General features: G+C 40.7%; 1 protein-coding gene across 1 annotated transcript; it reads right to left on the reverse strand.

Annotated features, from left to right (window-relative positions):
• Positions 1-32: 32 nt before the first annotated feature.
• On the reverse strand, positions 33-12,222 carry LOC101473066 (target of Myb1 membrane trafficking protein). Its single transcript, XM_023154417.3, has 15 exons — positions 12,025-12,222; positions 9,555-9,639; positions 8,109-8,187; positions 7,662-7,811; positions 6,699-6,833; positions 6,463-6,612; positions 6,201-6,317; positions 4,517-4,650; positions 4,392-4,434; positions 4,153-4,279; positions 2,066-2,132; positions 967-1,057; positions 819-878; positions 687-729; positions 33-600 (listed from the first exon to the last, which is right to left on the reverse strand). The coding sequence occupies exons 1-15, from the start codon at positions 12,095-12,097 to the stop codon at positions 455-457; spliced, it is 1,500 nt and encodes a 499-aa protein (XP_023010185.2). The 5' UTR covers positions 12,098-12,222; the 3' UTR covers positions 33-454.
• Positions 12,223-17,297: the final 5,075 nt, after the last annotated feature.

Genomic DNA, 17,297 nt, shown 5'->3' on the forward strand with positions numbered 1-17,297 from the left:
GAGTAAAATATTTTAAAAAGAGACCACATGAAAAATGTTCATGGGGCAAATGCCCCATTTATTTTCATCTACACAAAATCAGCATTGTGGATCAAAGGCACATTTGGTGTAATATCAAGTATATTTTCTGCATCATACTAAACATCCAGTTTACTCCCATGTTATAATCTTACATATAAATACAGTCACATAAAATTGTATATACGCACATACAGATAACAAACAGCAGAATTAACAGAGAAATACAGCATTTATGAAACAAGCTGATTGATTAGCAGTTCTGTAGTGTCAGGTTCCATCTGTGTGTGTGTGTGTGTGTGTGTGTGTGTGTGTGTGTGTGTGTGTCCTTTAGAAAAAACCCGACCTGGCACACTATACGTGTGAATGTAACCATATTTCAGTTTGTGATACTCCTGTGTTGACCTCCATCCTGTCGTCTTGCTTATTCACACACTCAGAGTGAGAACAGATGATCATGTGTGCTATCCTGTTGCTGGCTAGATTGTGGTGGCCGTCTGGGTGTGGAAGATGGCACATTGAGAATCGTCTGGCTGCTGTAGTCTGCCGCCTTCGCCCGATCCTCCAGGAACTTATCAAACTCTGAAATGGTGACACGTATAATTTAATATTTGTGTGTGTCTGAAAATATTATCATTACTCAAAAGAAGCGACAGGACCAGACATACCTTCACTGGAAACTCCCTCGCAAACTGAAGACTGCTCTTCCGGCTTTTTCGTAGACAAAGAATAAAGATTATGTCATGCTATTATCACCCTGATCTATCTATCTATCTATTCACACACATGTGTTCTCTTACCACATCAGAAGATAACCATTTGTCAATATCATTCTGCATAGAGTTTGTCGCTGGCGGAATCTAAAAGAAATTAAATGACCCTGAGTTTTATTTATTCGTAATATTAAAACAGGGATATTACTCCAAACAAAATCCAGCTGCATCTTACTGTTGCTGTACTCCCTCCTCCTGTGACCTGCAGCCTGGTATCAAGAGCTCCAGCCAGGCCCTCTACAGCTCCTGGATCTTCATACCTAACACTGAACACACACAACCACACACAGATCAGGCATATACAGCACATAAAAACACTCAGACACTTTGTTAGGTACACCTGTTCAACTGCTCGTTATTGTAAATGTCTAATCAGCCAATCACAGAGCAGCAACTCACTGCATTTACGCGCGTAGACAAGTAGGCTGAAGTTCAAACCAAGCATCAGAACAGTGGAGAAAGGGGAGTTAAGTGACTTTAAGCAATGCATGGCTGTTGGTACCAGATGGGTTCCTCTAAGTCAGGGATGGGCAATTCCAGGCCTCGAGGGCCGGTGTCCTGCAGGTTTTAGATATCACTCTGGGTCAGCACACCTGAATCAAATGATTAGTCCATTACCAGGCTTCTGGAGAACTGCGAGACATGTTGAGGAGGTCATTTAGCCATTTGAATCAGCTGTCCTGGATCAAGGACACATCTAAAACCTGCAGGACACCTGCCCTCCAGGCCTGGAGTTGCCCACCCCTGCTCTAAGTCAAGGGTTTCAAACTCGCGGCCCAGGGGCCACTTGTGGCCCACGTCACCCCAGAGTTTTTGTCTTGCTCGTATCATTTTATTTTGTTGTATTTATCCGCGACACCTTGAAGGCTGGTCCATGAAGATATTGTGTGACATTAAACTGGTCCGTGGTGCAAAAAAGGTTGGGGACTGCTGCTCTAAATCATTTACTAGTTGTTAAATATAAATGGTGATGACAAGGTCGCTTGGATTTCTTATTGGAAAGGTCTTTGTTAAAGGCTCTGTGTTTCTAATAAAGCGTATTTGCTTACAACTGTCCAAAATTCAAAACTTAGCTTAATGTTAAGAAATGAAACACAGCTCTGATAGGAAGATTGTAATTGTCAGGGCCTTAAGGTATTGTTTTGATAAGTATAAATGTGATTCATTATCTAGAACATTAATAAATCGACTTGTTATCAGTGGCATGCAGATCCCTAACATATAAAACGCATAGATGATATCATTTATATCCATCATAAGTAAGTAACACTCACCTTTTCCTCTGGTCAGCCAGAGAGCTGCCTCTGGTTTGCGCAAACATGTCAAATTCCTCCTCTTCATCTGCAATGCAGAAGTCCTCATTTTATTTACTTTGTTATCTAATTGCTGTTAATTAAAATTGTGGTATAACTTTAGAGAAAAACAAAATTGTATTAAATTTGACCATGTTTTCAAAAACATATATTTAAAATGTTAAGCAGAAGTAGCATAGAAGTTACAGCAGTTACAGAAGAGAAGTTCCTATAACCATTGTTGTTGCCATTCATCACATGAGGTGACACCGGTCAACATGGAGCTTATGCATTTTTAAACATTCCCTTGTGACGTTCAGCCACAGCATCCTGTTTTTACCAATCATAAGACAAATGCTACGGCTGAATAATCAATTTTGCTCAAGGAGCACAATTACCCAGAGGCTTCTATAGAGCTGCTATTAAAAGATCTGCTCGGAAACTGTAAACACTAAAAAAGGTGATTCAGCACTTCCTGTATTACTTCTATTCAATATTATCTCCTTTTCTTTATGAAAGGAAAGGAGATAATGCTCTCCCAAAATTCTTTCAGCGACACACTATCCAACAGTTCCCCAAAACAATAACAATGCAGATTATTATGCAGAATATTATGTAAGTGTTCATTGTTAGGATGTTTATCATTTCATATCATAACCTGATGATATGTTATGAAACTTCACCAACAGGCTTTGTTTAACCCACAGGAAGTAAGATCTGCTTCTTATGAAGTTAACGCCTTGCCTAAGGAACACAAATTTATATACACTATTTAAAAGGAAGCTCTTTGAATTAAGATCCTAAAACTAATTGTTATCATGATCACAGGGATTTTCAGATTTGCAATATTTTAGTTTGCATTAATTATGTTCATTGCTTTCTTCTGAGCTTGGGGAAAAAACATCTGGAGTACTTTAAGTTTCATAAAGAGGTTCCACCTTTCACCTACTCCAACCCTTCACTTTTCACATCAACTCAGTGGATAGAAACATAGAGGAGCTATCTCAACAAGACAAGGCTCAGCTGTACATCTGCATCTAAAGGATAAAGGTCACTTTTTCAAAGATGCCAATGTTTACATTTGGACCAAGAAGACAGATGGTTTGAAAGAGGAGCAAAAGACGCCCTCTATGTCCACTGTGAACGAGCATGGGGTGGTTTATGACACCAACTGTCATCCACTTACAATGAAATCATGAAATCCCTTCCCAGATGGCTCAACTTCCATGCACGTCTTGTGTCAGGTGACGTCAATAGACCACATGATAGCGTAAGGCAACGTCTCACAATGGTTTCACCCGAAACCTCCGGTGATAATGACCCACGCCTTTTTTCACACCTTGGTTCATGTGATAATGATTGATAGTGGGTTAACGACCCTCCTACGGGACAACCCCAACTAGGATATCAATACCTGGGACTCTCCACCTCCACCTCAGTTTTATTACTGAAGAAGCGTCTTGGATGAGAGGTGAAACATCTTTACAGTTTTTAAAAAAAGTCCAGTTGCTTTTGTTCCAAGCTCCTGGGAATGCCATGACCTGGACGTCTAAGAAACTACACAGACAGATGTCCATTGCTGTATTTCTAGTCTTTAGATTGATAATTAATTAAATTGACTTCAGTCACAGGAAGCCTCAGTAAAACAAGGGTTATACTGGAACATCTCTCCAGCAGAAAGAGAAGTGATATATGAATAAGATCAGCAACTAGTGTGAGAACCATTTGATTTCACTTTAAACTCAATTTACTCCCTTTTCTTTAAAATTCAAACTTTGGTAACGAAGTCCCATTTGTCACTGGTTGTTTTTGTAAAAACATACAGGGAAAAGTAACCAAAATGCCCTTTTTTGAATTGTAGTTTCACTATGTCAGAAGCGCCTAAATGTGTGAATGTAATCAGAGTCTTCAAGCAACTTAAAGAAGTCCAGACGCTTTGACTAAGTATCATAGTTCCCATTTTCTAAGTGATTGTTTTCCCAACAACTTCAAAGAAACGTGATGAGGAAAAGACAGTGTTTTTTGAACTGAACCGTAAAGAAGCTCAAAGTTACTCAAAGTTTACTGACTGTGATTGGCTGATTGCTGCTGATTGGTACTGGTGCTGGCGGCTGGTTGGCTGGTTGTTGAAATGACAGCTGGTTGTCTGACAGTGGAAGGCTCAGAACTGAGGTTGATAAGGTTTGTTGAAGAGCTCTGAAAAGTGGGTGAGAGCTTATACTCATTGCTTAAATGACAGTTTACTATTTTCAGACACACGGTGCAGCACACGTCATGTTAAAGAAAGTTAAACAAGAGGATCTTTTACCTGTTGTGTATTAGCAATCTGTGCCTTGTTCAATCTGTCAAACCTAAAAAACAATGCAGCACACTTTTGAGCACACTGTGGTTGCATCTCAACACTGCCTTACAAATAAAATCTGAAACATGCACCTCTCATAGCGAATGAAGGCGTTGTTGAGGTCATCATTGACCACGAGCAGCTCTTCAATAAATCCTTCATCCAGCAGCTGAGGGATGAGCTCCACCACCCGAGTCTGCATGCTCTTACAGACAGAGAAAAGCTGCTGCTTGGACAGAGGAGGAAAGAAAAATCTAATTATTTTGTCCCCAAATGACAGAGTGATTTTAAATAGATAATTTTCAGTCATTGGTATTATTCTGCTACATCAAAAATTACTTTCATGTTTTGTTTTCATCCTGATTTTAATCCATTGACAACAACACGAGTCATGCTCTAAACTTAGATAACACTAAAGGCAACGGTTTTACAGGCGGCATGAGACATCAAAGCAAACGTGCACTTCAGTAAAAACAAAATAATAAAGCTAAACATTAATTTAGATTCAGACTGGCGACGTTAAAGAATGGAAAACAATCACTCTAAAACCTGAAACACCTCTGAAACCTTTCAGTCAGTGTTGGTAATCTAATGTGGTCTCGTCACAACAGAAACTAAACTATGTGAAATAATATACAAAAACATTTTATGTTTGTCTTTTTTCACAAATAATGTCTTACAGTGGACAGGAGTGATTGAAATGTGGATACTGTTATCTGTGACCTAAAAGTAAATGTAGAAAAGGGGCATAAAAGTGGGGCTCTCCAACACCTCCCCGGCCACTCAACACACACTTGACTGCCTCTTGGAGGAACACCCAGTTCATCATCACCATAAGCTTTTGAGTAGTGCAACTGCCTTTCAGCAATTAGCAATATCACCAGAGTCTATAATGCGGGGGTCATGGTGCCCAGGTCCATGCCTTTGTCCCCCACACATTTCAAAATGCATCCAACCTCAAAGCCAATCTCTGTGGGCCCATTTGAGCTGTGAATGGCTGGGCCCCACGGCTTAAGGCTAGGCCACTGGACAGTCAGCAGTAAGCTTCCCATCCAATTTGGCTCAAGGAGTGGCCAAAGTGATAGCTCAGTAGGTAGAGTGGTGGCCCCATGATCGGAAGGTCGGGGGTTTGGATTCCCCGAGGTACCCCCGAGCAAGGTACTGTCCCTACACACTGCTCCCCGAGTGCTAGATTGGTGGCTGCCCACTGCTTCACTGAGTGAATGGGTTAAACACAGAGAGGAATTTCCCCACAGGAATCAATAAAGCATACATCATTACAACGTTAAAGTGGTGGAGCTCAGAAGTTATGCTCCTAGGATCACAGTAGCAGAGAAACCCCTCAACCACATTAAGGTGACAATTCTTTGTGTCAAAAAGGAATTGTGTGGTTCAGCATATGATAAGGATGCTTCCTGAACACTCTCCTTTAGAGGCCTTTCAGTCTCACCCAGGTAGTGCAGACTGAGAACTTATTCCCAGCAGGGATTAGAAAATGTTCCTAAGGAATAGGATATTTTGCAATTTCCTTCTTAGCTTTTTGACACTGCAATTCGACTTTGGATAAGTGGCTGAAAATAAATGGATGGATGAAATACCACAAATGTACAACAATAGAACATTGTAAGGAAACTATATGGTGCATTGATTTTAGAACACAATTTAGGTCCTTAAACTGGCAACAGCAAATACACTATATTCACAGTCCACAGCTCCTAAAGGCACTTCTGACACACACACACACACACACACACACACACACACACACACACACACCTGTAGCAGCTGTGTATCATCTGGCTGGCTTTGTCCAGGGAGTAGCTCATTTAGCATTTCAGACATCACTTTGAGATTTCCTCTCACCAAATCGAGCTCACTTCGCAGCTTCTGCTCCTAGATTAGAGAAAAATACAAAAAGCAGTCAAACACTGCTAGAAAGGCCACAGTGATGCATTAATGTTACATGAAAATAAGATAAGCCATTTTCAGATACAGAAACAGTCTATATACAATGAGAGGTATTTTTGGTCAGTGGAACCTGTTCTGCAGTAAGTGAGACTGGTCCTTCACTGGGCTGAAATGAAGGTGATGTATTCTGACTGGAAATACTTGAAGCAGCTTCCAGTTGTGACTCATTTGTAGGAGCAGTGACAGGGGGCATCTCAGCGGTTCCATTTTCTGGGGTGCTCTGCAAGATTTGTCAGAGAGGTACGGTACAATAACTATCCAAACATTCAAGTGGTCTTTTGTTTTTTCACTGGAAGATAGTCTCACCCTATTTGGTGTGTGGATGGGGGACAGAGCATCCAGGTCTGTCATGGGGAACTCCAGACCTCGTCTTCTTAGGTCATCGTATACATGTACCACCCCCACCAGGGAGGAAGAGCTTCGAAATGCATCAGCCCATGACTGAAGATGAAAGAGAGCATGTAACAGATTGTAAAGAGATGACTGACCCCTAAATCTGCATCCAGTGGCACATAGAACGACACATAAAAGGCAACATGCAGAGAACAGAAGTGTACTGTCCTAGAGCATTTCTAAGCCTGAGACTATGTTAATGTTAGCGGTCTTTGTTTATGATTACCCACAAGAACTCTGACCATGTAGCAGAGGAATGTACATATCAATGTAGACACCTGGATTGTGAGCATTAAAAATAACACTGTTGCACATTTCCATAGACATAACAGAGTCTGTGAGACTGATTCCAGCCTCACAATGTAAATTAAAAAAGCGATTCTGTTAGGTTGTCTAATTTGAATTGACTAATAAATTAAACAGTGGCAATTGATTTTTTTTTTATACAAATCATCTTAAGCTAAAGCTCTAGTGCCAGGATGTCAAACTCATTTTACATGGAGGACCACATACAGCCTATTTTGATCTTGAGTAATATCCTCTGTAATATCTTTATAATTGAGCGATTTATATATAATAGTGCTATTCCTTAAATTTTTAAACTTTGCAATATATTGTATTATTTAATTAGTTCAGTCTGTTGGGATTATTAAAATATCCTGATTCTGATTAAATACTTTGGTGTAGTATAAGTGGTTGTGGGGGTGTTGGGGTTGTAAAGCTTCAAAAAAAGTCAAAAAAATTGATGCCCTCCTTTAAATTTTCCAAAGCCATCCAGCAGGCCGGATTTGAGTCTTTGCTGGGCCGATTCTGCCCCTCAGGCTGTAGGGTTTGACACCACTGCACTTGTGCACAAACACTCGGTCATGTACATACCTGTATGAGGCTGAGGACCCTGTCATGGAGGATAGTGGGTGGGTTATTTTTGGGCAGAATAGAACGAACCAAAACCCCCTCAACAAACTCCTGTGAGGCAACCAAAACGTGGAAACGATGGCCACAGTTCTTCACACACGTCTCCAGAACCTATATGAGAGTGAGAAAAAATCAACACAACACGTAACATATAAAAAAAAAAGTGATTTTAGCTGCACCAAAATGAAAATCTATCTCTCTCTAGCATGACGTCAATGGGTTAACTAAGACCCGAGTTAACTGAGCTACTTGCACAAGTAAACACAGAAATCATCTCCTCTTGGATAACAGCCAACCAGGACAAAGATCATTTTGACCTGCAAAATATTCCTCTCACATCTGACAGGCCATGACAGAACAAATAACACAAAAAGAAAAACATACAATCTTTGACAGACAATTACTCACAGTGAGAGCAAACATAATCTCTCTGAAGTTCTTGTTTCCTACTATTCTCTTCTTAATGGCTTTAACTGCATCTCTCGGCCTGGGGAAAAGCATCACATGATGTTTGTTTACTTATCCATACTAAAGTTTAAAAATTTAAATATGCAACATAAGTCATTAACAAAAGACTGTAGATTATTAAATTAAAAATGGGTTTTCTCTGGCAAAACTATATATAACACCTTATTTTGTAATGGAGAATTTAGATATTTTCTTTTGCTGCTTTAACCTGTTTTTTCAACATGAGTGCAAAGAAAATGCACATGCTAGTGTTTACTTCTCCACAGTTTATCTAGTGGACATAACTATATATATAGTTATTTATAGTGGACAAATAACTAAATATATGAAATAAGTACATGTTTGAAAATTATTTGCATATTTATGCATAATTTCACAGTTTCATGGTCATATCTGTTAGCTAATTTTTTAATCTGTAAATTGTAAATCTTCAGTTCAGTCGCACTTATATTAATTGAAGTGTGTACTTCCATTGGCATGGTGAAAATTGATTTTTTTCCTACTATCTGCTACCACAAGTATTTATGCAGTGACAAAAACCTTTAACACTGACAACATAAAATGTTAAAATCTTTCCTCCTTTAAAATCTCACAAAAGCTTTAAAACATGTTTTGGGTGTGCCCCGCCTCATGCCACATGGCAGCTGGGATGAGCTCAACAATACCCCATTAGCCTTTTACAGCTGAGGGGTAAAAACTAGCAAAACAAAAAATATAACTGTCTTAACTGGGACAGGTAACCTACACTTTTAACCCTATTAATCTGTTCCGTCTCTTCTGAATTAACTACTTTCAATTCCGTTTCATTAATTTTATTTCTATGGCCCAGTCTTCTTAAGGTGTTTGATATTGGAAGGTAATGAGCCTATAATACAACAATTAAACTATCCACCGTGAGTACCTCATGACAGTGGGGAGGAAAAAGTCCCTTACAACAGGAAACCTTCAGAAAAACATGTGTCAAGAGAGGCTTTCTCAGCAGAAAACATGCGTAATTAACTAGAAGACAGTGTTAGACGTAAGTAGGTCAATGGTGACAACCAGCACTGAAAGTAGCAACAAACCCATAAAGGAAGTGACACAGTGATGCAAAAGCAAAACATGGAAACATGCTTACATAACTTGCCTTAGCTATTTATCTCTTAAAGTTATTAAAAAACAAATTTAAACTTTTTATTAGTTTGTGTCATTTATTATTACTAATACTATTATAAACAAAGCTAAAATGTTATATAGTGAGCATGTGTAATAACAAGTTTGACTTCGATGTGACTTGTGCAGAGAAAACAAGAAATAAGGAATTAATAGAACTGTTGTCTCTTCCTGCATGTGTGCTTCACTGACAGACCAAAAATACCCCAACACAACAAATAACATCATCCCTACCCTTCGTCTGTCTCATTGATGATGTCACAGATCTCCATGTTGAGCCCCCAGTCTTCCGATTGTAGTGATCCATTGGTCGCTTGCTCTGTCAAAAGTAAGGGAATGAGATCAAACTACATTTAATATGATAATACTGAAATTGGAATATTTGGAAAATCACAGTAAACAGAAGACTTCCCCCTTCTTTCATGACATCGACATAACACAACACATTTAAGGGTTCAATATTTCTGTTTCACAGACCAGACTTGAAGGTCTACTTATCATAATGCAAAAGACAAAAATGTGAACCAATGGTCTATATTTATAAAAGAAAGGTCACCATGTGATCATTTTATGCTCTGCTTTCACGAGGAGGGTTTAAAAAAATGATCAGTTACAATGGGAAACAGTTTACACATTTGCATACCGTAGTGTTCATTATGCTAGGAATTAAATAGCAACAGCACAGATTAAACCAGGGTTAACTGATTTTTTATGTTTTGGGAAACATACAGTAAAATCGATATCGTTTAAGCAGACTGATACCTTATTAACACACTTATTAACACTTCATAAATACACATGCTAAATATACCTCTGTGTCTACCAGGTCATTACCAAGTGTGTGTCTGTCTGCTGTTTAGTGCTGACTAGGTTGAGTTGGTTTTGGAGCTTTTAGTAGAAAAAAAGGCAAAAAGGTGAAGATGTGACAGATAAAATCCTACATGAGACACTATGTGCATGCCACAGAGACATCCCATTCACTGTTCACATAAAATTACTGATTAGTACCATTCATTAAGGACAGTAATAGTTACAGAATGAATAAAATATGGAACTTCATGAGAACACTAAAAAAAGCACAGCTAAAAGCTGCACAGAGATATGAGAACTTTTTGTCTGTTTTAAAAATAACCCCTGACAGCTTATTTAGTTATGCTTCTCTAACTCTTTGCCTTCTCAAGCCGTTAACGAAGACAACACTGGTGAGAACCTCAAAATATGTAACTGCTTTCAGATAAAAATCCTCAGTGTAATGTTGCCTGACTAGACTTCATTAATGTAGTTGAGCTACACATGATTCTTAAAAGTCAGACATGCATGACAGTCAGTTTTACAACACGGGCAGGAGTCTTGCCAAAATACGTATCCGCCCATCCAGCTACCCATTATAAGATAGCTAAACGTCAGGGTTTATAATTCAAATAAATTCATTTAACTCTAAGGTAAACAGCTGCCGCATGCATATTAAAGCTGGTTAACCACAAGACACAAAAGTAGCCTGAAAAAAGACATTACATCCACTGACGACATCCTCATCAGTGGATGTAATGATGCAAACACGAGAGAGCTGTGCGTTTGTTTGTGTGTTGACTAAGCAGGTGCAGCATTAAACATGAAAAGTGAAGAATAGTTCTTACAAAGCAATACAATGTCTGACAGACCGACCACTTTAAATTCCAGGGTAAGATAAAAAAAAAAATGTTGTGTTTTCTTTAAAGTAATTTTTCCTATAAATTGACAGAAAAATTTAAATATGGGTCATATTCTTTTACCAAAAGGTCCCACCCTTTTTTAACCCAACAAAAAACTTAAAATATAATAACACTTTCTTGATAAACGTTTCAGTAACTCATTATTTGTAGCATTGAGCTGATTAGAAAGGTTTCCCCTAAAATCCTGCATCCTCCAAACTATTTTGCAATCAAAGCCTGCTTTTTTTCCCCACTCCACCCTACACGGGCTCTTCATAAGTCTCTAAATCTCCTTCATTCCTTTCCAAAACTCCCCACACTCCCCGATCCCATTTACTCCATTTCCCTCCTCACCCCTTCCCTCCCACTCTCTTTCCCCAGCTCCCTTCCACTTCATGTGACTGTCAGCTGATTCTGCTCTCATTTGCCTCAGAAGTAGCTGACATTTATATGTGAGAAAGTGAGTGGAGGAGATAAGAGGAAGGAAGGCATGAGATGGGTGTGTGACATTTTCTTAATACCGATGACTGTCCTGATGTTACACATCTTTGCAGGCATCTGCACTTGCAGTGGATTGTGGGAGCTTTTAGTGGCTGGATAAAGAGAACTATCCCAGTGCCATTACGAGCAAATGGCAGATGCTTCATAAGATGTGTGACGGCACACACTTGTTGACACTTAGGCATAGTGTGAAACTGTAACACATCAGTGATTAAGGAAGTGAGAAGGAACGCCAAGCGGCTTCCGGATTCGCCAAGTGAATTGCCACTCAATTTATATCGACCAATCACGTGGAAGAATCAAGGGAATTAATCCCGCCTCTCCTGCGTCATTGACTGTAAAAACTATCTTATTTTTCCTGGCAAATTTGGAGTTGATTAATAAATAGAATAAAATGCGAAAACCGGAAGTAAACAGGTTTGTCGCCACTGTCACGTGTTAGCGGAGTTTTTAAAAGCAAACTGAACCGACTTGAACACCACTCTGAGCGGTTTTAAAAAGCAGCTGCTTACCGATTCTCTGTCCGACCGGCGTTGAAAATGGGTTTCCTATGAGAAACTCCATTTTCTCCCCGAGTGAAAACATCCTCGAAAATTACAGGCGTCCGCTGCCGAAGTGAATACGTTTGCTTGTTGTGTTAGCTTTTCCTTTAAGTGTCAGCCGCTGGCTCTGAGGCTCACTCGCTCGTGGGGTCACGTGAAAACGCACGCAGCCAGGAAACAGCATCAGCGTACAGACCGACGGCTGAAGCTTCTTCACACCTCAAACACTTTCCTAAGTGAGGAAAAAGTGTAGACTTTAATCATTTAAGTAGAAGTTCGGATATCCGTGTATATATATATATATAATCATTTCTTTTTTTGAGCTCCAGCAGATTTTCTTTGTGTACTGGCTGTGGTCAGCTGACATGTGCTGGTGCTGCTCTGAGGTTTCAGGCTCTTTGTGGACTTACACAGCTGATTTCAACAAAATGTAACCCAATATTTCACAAGCTGTCTTGGCTAATTTCCATTCCCTTTGCTGAAAGCGTACTGTTTATTCTGTCTTTATGTTAGACAATATAAAGTTGGTAGAAGAATGAATCTAAGCATAATATTGTCAACTTAAATTCAAAATTATTTCTGCTACAACTGATGTAAACCAACATTAACCATTCACAGTTACTTACTGCATATTTACCACAGTACAGCAAACTAATCTATGGGGAACAGAGCTTTCAGTCGCTCTGCTCCTCGGCTCTGGAACTCTCTTCCTCCTGCACTAAGAAATATTGACTCCCTCTCCGTATTTAAGACACAGCTCAAAACACATCTGTTTAAACTGGCTTATTCGCTTTAATGCTGATTTTATCTGTTGTCACGCTCTGTTTTGTAATTTTAACTTATTTTATGTATTTTATGACTATTGTTCCTATTATTAAAAGTTTTTTTTTGGAAGGTGACCTTGGGTTTCTGAAAGGCGCCCTCAAATAAAATGTATTATTATTATTATTATTAATCTGTTTATTCTGAACTAAACTGCAGAGTACTTTCATTCAACCTTTAAATACTTAAGTTAGTATACCTTAGTCACTAACAGTTTGTTTAACAATGTGAACAAAAATAACAGATATGATATATATCTAATATAACATACACACCCAATACCTGATTAATAATTAGGAAATTACATGTAAGCTTTAAATTTCCAGTTTATCAAATGCCAATGGGCAGACATTACCTTTAACTATAACTGCTTTTCTTCCTCTCCGACCCTGTCTTTCTTATATCTTTCCCCTTCTCTGAGTGACCTTATCTCTCATTCTGGGAAATACAACAGCTGTACATTTAGAAAGCAGACACAGTGTGTGACAAACTCCATAAAAAGTTTGTGTGATATTTGCTGATGTTTGTTGAGCCGTAGAAAACACAGACATTTGTGTTAAAATGTAGGAAGTAAAAGTAATAACCATCCATCCATCCATCCATCCATCCATCCATCCATCCTCATCCGCTTTGTCCGGGGCCGGGTCGCGGGGGCAGCAGCCTAAGCAAAGAGGCCCAGACCTCCCTCTCCCCAGCCACCTCCTCCAGCTTATCCGGGGGAACACCAAGGCGTTCCCAGGCCAGCCGAGAGATATAATCTCTCCAGCGTGTCCTGGGTCTGCCCTGGGGCCTCCTCCCGGTGGGACATGCCTGGAACACCTCACCCAGGAGGCGCCCAGGGGCATCCTTGTCAGATGCCCGAACCACCTCAGCTGGCTCCTTTCGATGTGGAGCAGCAGCTGCTCTACTCTGAGCCCCTCCCGGATGGCCGAACTTCTCACCCTATCTCTAAGGGAGAGGCCAGCCACCCTTCGGAGGAAGCTCATTTCTGCCGCTTGTATCCGCGATCTCGTTCTTTCGGTCACTACCCACAGCTCGTGGCCATAGGTGAGGGTAGGGACGTAGATCGACCGGTAAATTGAGAGCTTCGCTTTTACACTCAGCTCCCTCTTCACCACGACAGACCGGTGCAGCGTCCGCATTACTGCAGCTGCAGCCCCAATCCGTCTGTCGATCTCCGGCTCCCTTCTCCCATCACTCGCGAACAAGACCCCAAGATACTTGAACTCCTCCACTTGGGGCAGGAACTCATCCCCGACCCGGAGTGGGCACTCCACCCTTTTCCGGCTGAGAACCATGGCCTCAGATTTGGAGGTGCTGATCCTCATTCCCGCTGCTTCACACTCGGCTGCGAACCGTTCCAGTGCGAGCTGGAGGCCCTCACCCGATGAAGCCAACAGAACCACATCATCTGCAAAAATCAGAGATGAGATTCTGAGGCCACCAAAGCGAAAGCCCTCCGCCACTTGGCTGCGCCTAGAAATCCTGTCCATAAAAATTATGAACAGAACCGGAGACAAAGGGCAGCCCTGGCGGAGCCCATCACCCACCGGGAACGAGTCCGACTTATTGCCGGCAATGCGAACCAAGCTCTTGCAACGGTTGTATAGGGATCGAATGGCCCGTAGCAATGGGCCAGACACCCCACATTCCCGCAACACCTCCCACAGGACACCCCGAGGGACACGGTCGAATGCCTTCTCCAAGTCCACAAAACACATGTAGACTGGTTGGGCAAACTCCCATGCACCCTCAAGTATCCTGGAGAGGATAAAGAGCTGGTCCAGTGTTCCGCGACCAGGACGAAAACCGCATTGTTCCTCCTGTATCCGAGGTTCGACTAACGGACGAACTCTCCTTTCCAGCACCCTGGCATAGACTTTCCCAGGGAGGCTGAGGAGTGTGATCCCCCTGTAGTTGGAACACACCCTCCGGTCCCCTTTCTTAAAGATGGGGACCACCACCCCGGTCTGCCAGTCCACAGGTACTGCCCCTGATCTCCACGCAACATTGCAGAGGCGTGTCAACCAGGACAGCCCTACAACGTCCAGAGCCTTCAGGAACTCGGGGCGGACCTCATCAACACCAGGGGCTCTGCCACCAAGGAGTTGTTTAACTGCCTCAGTGACCTCGCCCCCGGAAATTGGCAGGTCATTCCCCTCATCCCCAGACTCTGCTTCCTCCTCGGAAGACGTGTCAGTGGGATTAAGGAGGTCCTCGAAGTATTCCTTCCACCGCCTGACAATTTTCTCAGTCGACGTCAGCAGCGCTCCGCTTTCTGACAAGTAATAACTTGTCAGAAAAATAAATACTCAAGTAAAGTCAGATACCTGTAAAAGTACAGTAACAAAGTATTTAATTGTAATTTTTCTGAGCAAACATGTCTTGAGAAATGTCAAAGGAGAATGTTCAGGCTTCTTTGAGATGATAGGATGGCAAGCATGGCTCCATCCTGCCTTGGTGGTTTAATGATGTAGGCAATAGTTTCTTGGCCCCTAATACCAACAGAGCAGTGTTTAAACACAGTGTTTAAGCACTACCTACAACCTATTTAATGTTTAAGCCACATCTAATACAGCTTGCCCTCAAAAGAGTTCAATTTAGCCCACAGGATGGGTTTGCACATTGCAAAAGTTGCAAAGAAGCCACATGTGCATTTTATGCTTTCACTGTATTTTTCCATAGAGAGCTTTGTGTTGCAGGTGCAATTTAATCCAAGCCCTATGTCTGACTCGTCAGTTTTACAGCTTTCTCATTAATAAACATCACAGCCATGGCCAGTTATCCTACACCAACGTCCAATGAACTTGCTGACAGGTTTCTCTGATTTAATACAGTAATGTGTCTTTGTAATTAAATTGGCTGAATGTGGAAAAACTGAGAAGATTCAACCTGCACTTGTTTTCTCAAACCTCAGACTGACCTTAATTATTTATTTTAAATAGAATGTTAATTGAAGGTGAATATCTTAAGCACATAGTAAAACTTATTTACACCACACAATAATTTAAAGGGGGGGTTGGGGTTGAGGGGGAAACTGGTTTGTGCTATTTAAGCTACCTTGACATTCAGATCTTTGCACTGTCTGTATACAGAAATTTTTTGTCCTATATGCTTAAAAATCAAGTCACTAGTAGACATAGACTAAAGACTATATTTCTAAGTGTCATAATCTTATAATATTAATAATTTGGTTGCTTCCATCTTTTCTCAACTTTATTGCCATGTTTGTGTCTACACACTCACTAAATTCCTTGCATGCATGAACACACCAGGCCAGTAAAGACAGCGGGAAAAAAAGATCCACTAGTTCCGCCATTTATTCTATAAACCATTCGCTTAAGTTTTCTTGACTTGGAAAAAAAAAACACGTCAGGATTAGCTCTCTGTGGTCCAAAACAGGACCAAGATGCAAATTCTTTTTTAACTGTAATCCCCATCTACATGCAGTGGATATGTGCGTAACCTCTAACATACAGTGAGAAAAGCCTGGTTTGACCACTTCTCCAAAACTGCAAATGGCCCTAATCTAATGAATCTCTCACCATGAACAGGTAATACAGGTAAAACAGGAAATACAACTTTATTAAATTCATTCACTTATTTTTATGACTGTCAGTCTTGCAAACGTTGAGTTTTCAGATGTTTTGAGACTGTGTAGAACTTTGATTCAAAATCATCACCTCATCTTCATACAGTCGTTAATGCCAACTGCACCATCTGGCATTGTCAGTGTGGCTTGCATTAAAATGAAATGGGTGGGAAAAAATGAAAATGAATTGTTGGCACGGTGGTTAGCACTGTTGGCTCACAGCAAGAAGCTTCTGAGTTCAATTCTACCATCAGGCCAGGGTCTTCCTGTATGGATTTTGCATGTTTGCGCGGGTTCTCCCTGGGTACTCTGGCTTCCTCCCAGAGACATGCAGTTAGTGGGAATAGGTTAACTGGAAATTTTAAATTGTCCATAGGTGCGAATGGTTGTCCTCTTCTAAGTGTCAGCCCTGCAACAGACTGGTGACCTGTCCAGGGTGTACCCTGCCTCTCGCTCTAAGATACCTTGCATAGGCAGTAATTCATTAGTTTAAACTGAATTTTACAATATTTTACTCTAAATTGTGGTGGAGTATAAAACAAGGAATAAAAGAAATTATTCTAAAAAAGTACAAGTTCTTTATATATACTGTTACAATGGTGGATATTCATTTCACATTTTAAGTTTCAATTAATGAGGTTACTGTCTGTATAATCCCTCTGAGCAAAGGGCTCAGACTCCAGGCTGCTCTGAATGTCCCGTGTCAGCAAAAGAATCATGCTGTTGGATCTTAATGATGTTAGTGAGGGCATAAATAATTAATCTCAGACTGTGAGCACAGTAGCCACACCCACCTGCTGTTCAAAACTTTCTAAGGTTGGTTAGACGC

The sequence above is a fragment of the Maylandia zebra genome, linkage group LG6 (genome assembly GCF_041146795.1).
Source record: "Maylandia zebra isolate NMK-2024a linkage group LG6, Mzebra_GT3a, whole genome shotgun sequence".
Taxonomy (NCBI): Eukaryota; Metazoa; Chordata; class Actinopteri; order Cichliformes; family Cichlidae; genus Maylandia; species Maylandia zebra.

What these genes read in the sequence shown, in the direction of transcription:
- LOC101473066 (XM_023154417.3), bottom strand. Translation starts at nt 12,097, where the DNA reads ATGTTTTCACTCGGGGAGAAAATGGAGTTTCTCATAGGAAACCCATTT. An exon ending in CCATCCACACACCAAATAGG is followed by an intron (nt 6,613 to 6,698) that starts GTGAGACTATCT and finishes CAAATCTTGCAG; the next exon opens with AGCACCCCAGAAAATGGAAC. An exon ending in GAGGAGGGAGTACAGCAACA is followed by an intron (nt 879 to 966) that starts GTAAGATGCAGC and finishes AATTTCTTTTAG; the next exon opens with ATTCCGCCAGCGACAAACTC.